This window comes from Sebastes fasciatus, chromosome 17 (assembly GCF_043250625.1).
Source record: "Sebastes fasciatus isolate fSebFas1 chromosome 17, fSebFas1.pri, whole genome shotgun sequence".
Taxonomy (NCBI): domain Eukaryota; kingdom Metazoa; phylum Chordata; class Actinopteri; order Perciformes; family Sebastidae; genus Sebastes; species Sebastes fasciatus.
Genome location: NC_133811.1, coordinates 3,260,632 through 3,272,806, shown reverse-complemented (window position 1 = coordinate 3,272,806; position 12,175 = coordinate 3,260,632). Strand labels below are relative to the sequence as shown.

Sequence of the window (12,175 nt, the reverse complement as noted above, 5' to 3'; positions counted from 1 at the left end):
CAGGGACAATCTGTAACAACTGACAAAGCTCTCATTCCTTTCAAAGCTTTTGAACATCTATTGATTCCCCATCTGCCGTTCTCTCTCGATGAGCAGGGCATCATGCAAGCCAATTAGAGCTGGGGCCATGGGGGGGGTCCTTCCTCAGAAAAAAGGGAAATAATGATGCAATTTTCTGCAATTTGACATATGTATCCAACAACTTTGGGGGTATTATATATATATATATATATATATATATATATATATTGAATGGAATTCAGTGTTTTGCTAACTATAACCTACGATGGGGGTGGTATCAGCTCACCGCCATAATAATATTCAATATTAAAGGGACTATTTGTAACTTTTTAAGCGTATAAATGTACCGGGTCGGGACACATGCTAACCCTAACCCTTGGAAAATGTTCTCCCTTTTAAGGGGTCCCTGGCCCCAAAAAGTTTGAGAACCTCTGTTGTAACAGATTCCTGAGGATGTGGCCGTGCAGACAAACTGCAGCTAATGCTGCAAAGATTAGTCCATTGATCAGCCTACTTACTGTCATGAAGAACAAAGAAAAGCATTAAAGCTTCACAACTGAGAAGCTTGAAGCAATAAATGTTGGGCATGCTTGAGAGAAAAAAAGGACTTAAATGATTTATCAATTGGCGCCTGGGTTAGCGGCAGCGGGAGAGGGATAGAGTGGGTCTGCCGACCAATCAGCTTCCAGGATTTCCATTTTCTCTCGACAAATCATGTGGCGGCTTTCCATTTTCACTGCCGACGTCATCCATTTTCACCGCGGATACAGCCAATCGGAGCTCTGGATTCCATTTTCAGGCAACGAATCGTGTGGCTGATCTCCGCCACGTCATCCATTTTTGAATAGCCAATCACAGCCGTCCCAGCGGACGCGATGCGGAGGAGGGACTTTTGAACTATTCACTGCCGTCGTCGCAGAAACGCCTATTCAGCTACAGACAGGTAAATGTCATTATTAACATTATATTCAGCTACAGACAGGTAAATGTCATTATTAACATTATATTCAGCTACAGACAGGTAAATGTCATTATTAACATTATATTCAGCTACAGACAGGTAAATGTCATTATTAACATTATATTCAGCTACAGACAGGTAAATGTCATTATTAACATTACGTAACATTGATATTGGGTTCTCTTAGACAATACGGATTAAACGTGTTTTAGCTTTCTGGCGTTTTTTAATGTGGGCTGATTAAGATTCGCTGTGAAATCAATGAATAGGTTTGTAATGTTACTCTGTCTGAGCTAGCCTGGCTTTAATTATGTTAAACCTGGTGAATTAGTTACCAATCACTTTATCATCTGTTCAGAGCTCTGATTATTATGCTGAGGCTACGTTACAGTTACAGTTACATAGAGGTAACGTTACTCCTACTGTATGAGCTCCTCAGCGTTGTTAAACTAACACTACCACAGTCACTTCTTTTAGCTCAGACAGGTAACTGTAAGATAACTGTGGTGTTATATTAATGATTATATGATCATAAACGTTATGTTAATACTAAAGCTATATATACATATACAGTATGACTGCTACTGTATTAGCTTCTTAACGTTGTGAAACAAAGTTTACTATCACAATCACTGTTTTTAGCTCAGACAGGTAACTGTCAGATAACTGCTGTGTTATATTAATGTTCATGATTAATGATTATATGATCATAAACGTTATATTAAACGTTCATACTTAAGTTATATAAACATGACTGTAGTTTGTAAGGTTTTTCAAGGTAAAAGAAACATAATTATCATATGTGTGAAATTGTTTCTACATATAAGTTTGATTTCAATGTCTGTTTAGACTTCTCCAGGCTGTCAGTCATCCTGTATCCTCTGCCCCAGAAGCTCAGCCTGCAGTCCAGTCTGAATCCTCACCTGGTGTCTCAGGTGGCAGAAATACAGTTGGTAAGTAATGTTTACATAAACCTCACAATAAAGCAATAGTAACAGTTGGGTCGAATCTATTTAACATACAACAGACAGCATACGGACATTAAGACATTATATGTTACATGTAGTGTAATTTCACAGCAGTTTATCCTGTTTATTTGCTTACTGATGACAAATTGTATGTTTAGGGGACGGGCATGGTATGCCAGGTATGGATCGGGTTGACAGCCTTGCAGAGCACCTGGTAGAACTGAGGACACAGACCTCCATGACTCTCAGCAACCAGCAGGTTAGTAATATCTGTAATTTGGAATACCATGCTTAGTCCAAAAAGAATAAGACAATGTTGTTGTTTTCATTTCATTAATTACTCACATAAGCCTGTTGTGTGAATAAATATTCAGTCTCTGTTGTTCTTTTCATGTTTCTTTATAAGGGAAGCACAATTGTGGCCCTGTAGCAAAACCTGCTGGACGTTGACAGAGGGCCCAGCAATCTACAGTGGGCTGGTCACTGCCGGAGGCCCCGCTGGAGTCTGAGCTGACGGAGTTTCTGGTGAATCTGTGTGCTGTAAATCATTCTGTCTGATGTTGCAGGGAATCAGACCCAATGACAAACATTAAGAATAGTATTATCTTCTTCAAATGATTTGTTCTTGTTGTTTCACGTGTTCCAGGCCCAAAGACAATAAAGTTAAAGCTTTAATATCATTGCTGTCTCAATTCATGTGTATTCCTATGGTTATTTTTTTAATTAATTACACACAGCAAGTCCATCCCAATTAAAACATATTGCTCAACTATTCTCCAGTACATTATAATTTATTCTACTAACATTTTGACCTATCTTGCCTAACAGTTCATTAATCAGTCATAAGGAGGATGTATGCAATAATAATAATGCAAAACATCATCATGGATGATGATGTTTTGTATATTTGTTATCTGTAGTAATCCACCAGTTATATGACTGTATAAGGAAACCTGAACGATTTTCAATATTAATGTATTAGTTGCAGTGCACAAGTCTTGCATTAAAATTATATCTTGAGTCAATTCAAGTTTACACGAGCAACACAAACTATTTTTTACTGCATATTATAAACTTCGACCCTGCCAGAGACGAGATTCGAACTGCCTCTCAAGTGGACATGTATTGTTCCCCCCGAAAAGCACAAAAAATAATGTTTTTATTCTTTAACAAAAATACTATGGTGTATAAAGACTTCAAAACACCATGTGGGTGAAAATAAGATCTACAGAGTTGTGTTTTCTTCTCTCTTTCTCTCTTTTTCTTTCTTTTCCTCTCTTTTCCTCCTCTTTTCCTCTCCCCCCTTTCTCCCCCTTTTTCCCCCTTTTTCCACCTTCTTCCCCCGCCCATCCAGACTATTGTTCCCCAGCTTTAGCGGAGTTGGTAGAGCGGGCGTCCATGTATCAAGGCTTGGTCCTGACCGCGGCGGCCCGGGTTCGAATCCGGCCTGTGGCCCTTTCCGTATCCACTCTCTCTCTATCCACTGTCCTCAATAAAAATGGAAAAATGCCCCCAAAAAAATAACTTTAAAAAAAAAAAAAAATGATTTATCGATTATCAAAATAGTTTCAGGTTAATTTTTTATCGACTGATTAATCAATTAATCGACTGAGCTCCAGCTGCGTCAACCAACACCATTCAACACGGGTTATAACAGAGCAGTGAACTGGGCGTGAACTCATATTACACTGCTCATTAGCTGTGGCTCTTATGCAACACAGCTTGATGTTTTAAATGAGTATTGGGTATCTATGGTAGCATTTGAACCGGTCTTTCAATGTAAAGTTTCAGATTAAATCAGGATATTGATCCTCTTTAGAAGCATTTTCCTGTGTAGATTATAATCCACCTTTCAAGTCACTCTCAGATGCCAGATTCCCATCAAACCCAGTGCACCACTTCTGTGTTGTGAGATTTAGAGGATCAAACCAGTTCAGGGTCCTTTGGTTTCAACCAGAAGCAGGCGACAAACTCTTACATTTGCAACACATTTCACCCCTAATGACTCTGGCAGTCAGTCCATTCATACTGCTGCGAGGTAAATGACAACAGAGCACCGCAGCAGTATCGATCGTTTTTGTCTTTCACAGGCTATAAATTGTGAACAGCGAAAGCCGTCAGGGATCATTTGTTTTAGTCCAGTTTTCACCAACAGCGGAGACTGAAATCTTGGGAAAGGTTCTTCTTTTAGAAGAGGATAACGAAGAGAAACGATGTGCTGGTAGGAGTGTGTTCTACAGCATCAGCAGCATTATTGCAAAAGGCCTTTTAATGTTAAATTTCATATCTAAGATGAAAGGTAAGTTGACTCATTTTAAAATAAGTTTTTTACCTTTTTGTGTAAGCCATGCCATTTTGTTACATAATTACAGTGAGCTGAATATATCAGCTTTATATGGTGCAATTTTTTCTCTCTTTTGTTAAAATGATTGATTTATGTTGATTGTTTGACATGATTGGTGATGCCTAATGATTTCCAGTTTTACCAATACAAAACTTAACACTAGGGGATAAGAAGATATTAAAATACTTAATTGCAACCATTTAGGACCATCCCAATCACTAATACATTTTAGTGCCTAATGGGATCGGGTTCTGCTGTAACTGGGTAAACTGGTTGTAAAATTGAAAACCTTGTTCTCAACAGTGGTGGAAGACGTTTTGGATCTTAATCTTAGCAATACCACAATGTAGAAAATACTGTGTTATAAGTATGAGCTTTGCATTCGAAATTTGATTTAAAAAGTTCATAAGTATTATCAGAAAAATACTTCAAGTAGCAAAAGTAAAAGATACTCACGATGGAGTAAATTGATGTATTTGATGAAAGGCCATTTTAATATTAGTCGAGGTGGAGCTAGTTTTAACTGATTTATATAGATATATCAGGGGAGTTGGATCCTCAGCAATGTATCATTTTAGAAACTAGTTTTATTGTATAAAATATTGATCTAAAAAGTAGCTGGTAACTCCATCTGTCAAAAAATGTAGTGCAGCAAAGAGTCCAATATTTCCCTCTGAAATGTAGTGGCATAAAATGGAAGTAAAGTACAAGTAGCTCAAAACTGTACTTAAGTACTTGAGTGAATGTACTTAGTCACTTTCCACCACTAGTTTTCAGACGTAGCTTTGTTTCAGTATTAGCTGCTTCACCTCTTTCATCTGTTTATGTGATAACAAAAATCAGACAGATATATCAGTATCGGTGTTGAACTAGGTTTGGGGTTAAGTGAGTGTCTCCATTATATAGTTTGTCCACCAGAGAGCACCGACCGGTTGATTTTGAAACTGTAAAATGTCCCTCTTGGTCTGTATCTTGATCACAATTCTTTAATGGAAATGTAGAGATCTGTTTCAAGATTGTTTGTATTTGTATACTACCGACCGGTAGGCCTATGTGTTGTTGTTTTTTTGTTTGTTTTTTTAAATATCCTTATATTGATTTTTTAAGTCCCAAACATAAATATCAGTATCAGCCTCAACATTTCAGTATTGGTTGGACTATAAACCTAATGATGCACCTTGAAGAAGTCATTTATTTTCATGTTTCACTAAGATTGACTGCAGGACAAACTTTCAAGTTCATACTTTCCACTGACTTTATATCTCACTGTATTGTACTATTTTATATATACAGCGGTTACAGCTGATAACACCGTCATTGCAGAAGCGTAGCATCCCCCTCAGGTAAACACTTAGCTCTGTCAGCACTTTCGCCATTGATAGCACTGTTAGAACCATTAGCTGCAGGCCGCCAGCTTGCCATCGCCTATCAGCAACATTAACAGATTTTTAAAACTCCCACATATTAATACCATTACGGGCCTCTAAAATCCAATATCCGTCAGGGCTTTATTAACAATCATAACTGATTTTTTTCCCCCATTCATTAGAGCACTGCTAATGTAGAAAATGGGAGACTGGAACTTCCTCGGCGGGATCTTGGAGGAGGTACATATCCACTCCACCATGGTCGGCAAGATCTGGCTGACCATCTTGTTCATATTCCGGATGTTGGTGCTGGGCGTCGCAGCAGAAGACGTGTGGAACGACGAGCAGTCCGACTTCGTCTGCAACACCGACCAGCCCGGCTGCCGCAACGTCTGCTACGACCAGGCCTTCCCCATCTCCCTCATCCGCTACTGGGTGCTACAGGTGATCTTCGTGTCCTCGCCCTCCCTGGTGTACATGGGTCACGCCATCTACCAGCTGCGAGCTCTGGAGAAGGAGCGCCACTGCAAGAAGGTGGCTCTCCGTCGGGAGCTGGAGGCGGTGGACGTGGAGCTGGTGGAGATGCGGAGGAGGATTGAGAAGGAGATGAAGCAGCTGGAGCAGGGGAAGCTCAACAAAGCTCCGCTGAGGGGCTCTCTGTTGTGTACTTATCTGGTCCACATTGTTACTCGCTCAGTGGTGGAGGTCAGCTTCATGGTGTGTCAGTACATCCTCTATGGACACCGCCTGCACCCTCTTTACAAGTGTGAAAGGGAGCCGTGCCCAAATGTGGTAGACTGCTTCGTCTCCAGGCCCACTGAGAAAACCGTTTTCATGTTGTTCATGCAGGGGATTGCCTGTCTCTCCCTCTTTCTCAGCCTTCTTGAGCTCATGCACCTGGCATTCAAGAAGGTTAAGAAGAGCATCCTGGACTTCTACCCACATCTGAAGGCCGATCTCGATGATTATTATGTCGACAAATCAAAAAAGAACTCAGTAGTGCATCAGATTTGCGTAGGCACGTCTGTGGGTCCGAAGACTACTATCCCCACAGCACCGTGTGGATACACATTACTGTTGGAGAAGCAGGGCAACGGCCCTGCCTACCCTCTTCTTAATGCCTCCTCTGTCTTCGTCCCAATAAAAGGGGACCCTGGTGTAAAGCCAGACAGCCACAAGGACGGCAAGGAGGGAGTGCCGAGCCCCACGGAGCAAAACAGCAACTCCAACAACACGAGCAGCGAGACACGTTCTCCTCCTGCAGACAAACAGGATGAGCCAGATGAACAACCTTCACCCCATCATGAGGACATGGAGTGTGCCAGCTCTGAGTACCCCACCCTCCCCGTAGCAGACACTTCCTCCTGCACCACACTGTCAGGCATTGCAAGGAAGTCACGGAGGGTCAGTCCACCTTGGCACTGCTCCACTCTGGTCGAGGGGAATGGCTCGGACAGTGGAGATTCCTACCACGGGAACAACAGCGTGAAGCTACATAGCAGCTGTGTCGGACCCCGAGCGAGGATGCTCTCGAAATCAGACATAAAGAGGCCGAGCAGGTCTCAGAGCCCGGACTCTGCAGGGGAGCTGAGCTCAGTATCTCGACACAGTCGGGAGAGCAACAGCCCCACCGCCTCCTCTCCAAACCGCCGAGTGTCAGCGGCGAGCAGTGCCAGCAGCAGGAGAGCTCCAACTGATCTGCAAATATAAACAGACAGTATGCTCGCCAACGTGGTGACAGAAACTCTCAATAAGCCATGTTTGGGTGCAACTTATGTGAACACTATTTTACTGCACTTTTCACACATTTAAAGCTCTTTAAAAGACATCATAACAAGCACAAAAGGCCTTTGTTACCCATTGCTAAGGAGATTATGCTCTTGACTCCGAAGAGCAGCCTTTTTCCATCATATTTCAATTTAAATCTGCGATCTAACATCTACTTTTCGGATATTAACAGGTGGTGAGACCACAATAGACTGTACATTAACCTGCAGTAGGCAGAATATTTTTGGCATCATTGGGCAATAATTCCATAATAACCTTGCAGCATATTGTAATTCAAGTGTTCTGAGAGATAACTAGACTTCTGCTCCTCCTCATGGCTCTGTTTTCAGGCTTTAGAAAATCTAGCCCGACGGGAAACTTTGGCCAATCACAGGTCATTTGAGAGAGAGAGCGTTCCTATTGGCTGTTCATTCAACAGGCAGCTGTCAATCACTCGTGAACTCCAATCAAATGGTAAAACTAGGCAGCGCTGATCAAATATGAATCAATATTCTGTTACGGTGGTGCAGTGGTTAGCACTGGCGCCTCACAGCTAGAGGGTTGCAGGTTCAAATCTGGCTTGGGGCCCTTCTGTGTGGAGTTTGCATGTTCTCCCCGTGTTAGCGTGGGTTTTCTCCGGGTACTCCGGTTTCCTCCCACAGTCCAAAGACATGCAGGTTAGGTTAATTGTTGACTCTAAATTGCCCGTAGGTGTGAATGTGAGTGTGAATGGTTGTCTGTCTCTATGTGTCAGCCCTGTGATGGACTAGCGACCTGTCCAGGGTGTACCCCGCCTTCGCCCAATGTCAGCTGGGATCGGCTCCAGCCCCCCCCGCGACCCCTAACGGGATAAGCGGTTGCAGATGGATGGATGGATTCTGTTACTGTAATGCCTATTTCTCCCCTCAAATGTTCTCAGAATCATCTTGTAGTGTACTGTTTAGCTGTAAAATGAGAACGTTTTCTCCAGCTGATGCTTGGTATTTCCTCAACTGATCTCAACATGGCTGCCGGGTCAAAAACGTTCTCATTTTACAGCTAAACAGTACACTACAAGATGTTTAACAGAATATTGATTCATATTTGATCAGCGCTGCGTAGTTTGACCGTTTGATCGGAGTTTGCAAGCGACTGACAGCTGTTCAGAGACGGCAAGGCTCCAGCTCGGCTCTGATTGGTTGTTTTCCTCCGGTCTGGGAAATCTTGCAGATGGCGTTAGGAGCACTGGAGGACACCGGAGGATACCGGAGGACACAGGGGCACATGATGTTTTCCAGATTACCTGTCTCATGCACTACTGTCAGTATATAGTGACCGTTTTATAAAAATAACTTTTTTTAAATCCTATTTGCTCCAATCTGCCTACTGCTGCTTTAACAAGTCTGTTATGGACATTTAATGATTTGACTGTATGCAACAGATCTGTCTGAATGATTAGACTGGAATGGAAAACCACAAATCTATAATGTTGTTTCAGGTCACAATATGGTGTTACACAACAGGATGCTTTTAAATCAGTGACGCTATCTGAATGAATCCAACCCCTGTTCCAACATGAGAGCTCTTCACTAAGAACATTACACATAAAGATACACAGTTCTGGATGTCTCTGTCACAATGGAAAATAAGTGCTAAATATCTTTGCGTTGTTATGGCGACGTGAATAAAAGATTTTCTTTAATGTGCTGTCATTTATCAGACTTTAATTTCCCTTCAGGCATATGAGCAGCGACCTCTGAATTATTGCTTTTATAAGACAATTTCTTACTCAATAATACAGAATATATCAATTAAAATGTCTGAAAAAATGAAAGGCCATTCTAAAAAAAAAAATTAGAAATCTTTTTAATGTATTTATTTCAGATGAGTGGCTGCATATACGTAGAATCCTTTGGTTGGAAACAGAGGAACAATTGTCAATTTAGGACATCAAGAGAATGACTGATGCCAAATGCTGAGAATTTTTTTTTTATTTATGACAAAGAAACAGTTGCTTCTTGTTATATAACAAAAAATAACAGTGATTTTGTATTCACTGTACATCCATTATTATTTAATAAACATTTACATATTCTTCAAAAAAAATGCTTTTGTTTATTTGTTTATTTTTTTGTTGTTGTTTTTACCCCAGAAAGCAATGACATAATCGCTCCTTTCTACTCTGCTGCTCCCTCCTCAGGTGATGGTTCGTACTGCATCAGCTGGAAAATGATATTGAGGCAGAGGTTAGAGGTTACATTAGGAGCAACACACTCAAACACAGGCTGCTCTGGTGATCTGTAAATGTGGACTTTTACCAGCATCTCACCCTGTTTCTCAGCTCTTTGTTCTCCTCCATGAGAAGGTTGCACTTCTGTTGTAGGTCGGACATCTCCATGCGAAGAGTCTCGGCGTCTGCTGGCTCTGGACCAGCCGCACCGAGTTGAAGCTTTATGAAACTGTGAGGGTGGTTAAGGTCAACGTGTGTTCTATTAATAATATACAGAAATCTTTTATTGTTACCAAGCCAGACGGGTCAAGCTAGGTGAGGACAACAACAGTGACTTGTTTCCCTCTAGGAGCATTCATGTAAAGCAAAATGATGATGTCTGCAAGAAAACAATTCCTCTGGCTCAAGAATAGGCTCCCTGTGTGAACTATACCAATCTTCTGCCTGATACTGAATGACAGGAACCTGCCAAACAATAAACCACAGCCTGGCTGACACATAAAACTGCAGCCTTTCTGGGTTCAATTATCTAGCAGTGGTTTTCACACTTAAGTCTCCTATACAGAAAAAAAAAGCTATGTTCAATCTGTTTCCAGGTGACACATTTATTCTTGATAGATGAAAAAAAATGCAATTCTGTCACACAGGCCACCTAAATATATATATATTATACACTCACCAGCCACTTTATTAGGTACACCTTGCTAGTACCGGGTGGTCTTCTGCTGCTGTAGCCCATCTGCTTCAAAGTTCGACGTGTTGTACGTTCAGAGATGGTATTCTGCATACCTTGGTTGTAACGAGTGGTTATTTGAGTTACTGTTGCCTTTCTATCATCTCCAACCACTCTGCCCATTCTCCTCTGACCTCTGACATCAACAAGGCATTTTCGTCCACACAACTGCCGCTCACTGGATATTTTCTCTTTTTCGGACCATTCTCTGTAAACCCTAGAGATGGTTGTGCGTGAAAATCCCAGTAGATCAGCAGTTTTTGAAATACTCAGACCAGCCCGTCTGGCACCAACAACCATGCCACGTTCAAAGTCACTTAAATCCCCTTTCTTCCCCATTCTGATGCTCAGTTTTTGAACTTCAGCAAGTCGTCTTCACCACCTCTAGATTTCTAAATGCATTGAGTTGCTGCCATGTGATTGGCTGATTAGCTATTTGTGTTAACAAGCAATTGAACAGGTGTGCCTAATAAAGTGGCCGGTGAGTGTATATCTCCCTTGCTAGATTGCTGACATTTTAAACACTGTGAACTTTTCCAGGATTAATATTGCCTTTGTTAAACCACGGAGAACCTTGCCTGTAAATATTACTAGGTCAAGAGTTGTCAAAAATTTACAAAGTCTCTTGTCCTCAAATGTATGCCATGAAGGAGAATAATTCTCCTCGCAGGTTAAAGTGCATGTGGAAAAAGGGGCTTGTAATGGCAAAGATTGAGTCATTTCCTTTTCTGTTGCCATGTTAGTTCAGGTTTTAGTACAACAGGGACCACAATGCTCAGCTACACGGTTTCCTTGGAGAAACCCTGAAGAGGTTCAACTCAAAGCAGAAACATGTCATTGCGGTAAAACCGGGATTAATAGGCTGGATATTAATTAACATATTTTATCAATGTATTTCATCAGATGTACCATACCATGTACATAGTTGACCAAACTAAAAATCTATATATTTTTCTGCCATTGTCTTATAAAAACACACTGGGTTTGGAGGGTCGTTATTTCAGGCACTCCACCAACACTTGTTTATTACCCCTAAAAGTTCTATAAAACTGCACACACGAGAGAAGGATACTCCAGGGCATTGTTAGGTTTGTCAGTCTCTTCATAAAGTGCCACTAAAACTGCAAAAAGAGAAACACAATGGTGATGAAGCAGCAGAGCAGGGATATGGGTGAAGAGTGAGTGAATGTGTGGGTTTAACACCATGTATTAGATGCACATTTACATACTGAATGAGGTGTGTGGATTGCCTGTATTGTATACCTACCGCTGGTTATAGTATCGAGCACTCCAGACTTTTCAAGATATCTTCTAAACTGTTCTCGCTTCGAGTCTGAGGCCTGAAACACGAGACACATATTTAACTCACACATACAGTCAGTCAGCAGCACACGTCGGACTGGTTTCACCAACGGACACAATAACTGTGAATAAAACAATGCACGCCTCCGCTGGAGGTGAGTTCACTGCCTCTACAGCTTCATGCAAACAAGCCCAGAGGGCACAGTGCTGTGATGCTAGCTAGTTAGCACACAAGGAACTATCATATTTACCGAGTAAACATTATTAACAGCTACAAAATGATGTAACCAAATACTTACTCTGTAATGGGCCATGGATGCGACGAGAACTCTATAATTTATATACAGATAGTTGTTAGTTGGTAGCTGGGCTGGAGGGTTGTAACCTGTCTGTTTACTTCAGTCTACAACACACAGGAGGTGCATTCGTTGCCATAACAACACGACCGGAAATGCATTTCTTCCTGACTAGCTTTTTTTTTTTTTTTTTTTTTTTTTTAAATA

General features: G+C 41.3%; 2 protein-coding genes and 1 long non-coding RNA gene across 3 annotated transcripts; 2 read left to right on the top strand and 1 right to left on the bottom strand.

Moving 5' to 3' along the window:
• The first annotated feature begins 659 nt into the window (after window positions 1-659).
• LOC141754229 (uncharacterized) lies at window positions 660-2,635 on the top strand. The gene is made up of 3 exons (XR_012590580.1): window positions 660-964; window positions 1,832-2,209; window positions 2,357-2,635. It is a non-coding gene; the product is annotated as an uncharacterized LOC141754229 (long non-coding RNA).
• A 2,556-nt stretch (window positions 2,636-5,191) lies between these two features.
• gja9b (gap junction protein alpha 9b) lies at window positions 5,192-7,937 on the top strand. Its single transcript, XM_074612692.1, has one exon. The coding sequence runs from the start codon at window positions 5,863-5,865 to the stop codon at window positions 7,369-7,371; it is 1,509 nt and encodes a 502-aa protein (XP_074468793.1). The 5' UTR covers window positions 5,192-5,862; the 3' UTR covers window positions 7,372-7,937.
• A 1,443-nt stretch (window positions 7,938-9,380) lies between these two features.
• mycbp (MYC binding protein) lies at window positions 9,381-12,128 on the bottom strand. The gene is made up of 5 exons (XM_074612715.1): window positions 11,972-12,128; window positions 11,638-11,710; window positions 11,443-11,491; window positions 9,737-9,866; window positions 9,381-9,629 (listed from the first exon to the last, which is right to left on the bottom strand). Exons 1-5 carry the CDS (start codon window positions 11,984-11,986, stop codon window positions 9,585-9,587), a joined length of 312 nt encoding a protein of 103 aa, XP_074468816.1. The 5' UTR covers window positions 11,987-12,128; the 3' UTR covers window positions 9,381-9,584.
• Window positions 12,129-12,175: the final 47 nt, after the last annotated feature.

Excerpts from the sequence above, each read along its gene's own strand:
- gja9b (XM_074612692.1), top strand. The coding sequence starts at position 5,863 with ATGGGAGACTGGAACTTCCTCGGCGGGATCTTGGAGGAGGTACATATC.
- mycbp (XM_074612715.1), bottom strand. Across the intron at positions 11,492-11,637 it reads GCTCGATACTATAACCAGCG|TTTTAGTGGCACTTTATGAA; the intron begins GTAGGTATACAA and ends CTCTTTTTGCAG. Across the intron at positions 9,867-11,442 it reads AAACCTAACAATGCCCTGGA|TTTCATAAAGCTTCAACTCG; the intron begins GTATCCTTCTCT and ends CCACCCTCACAG.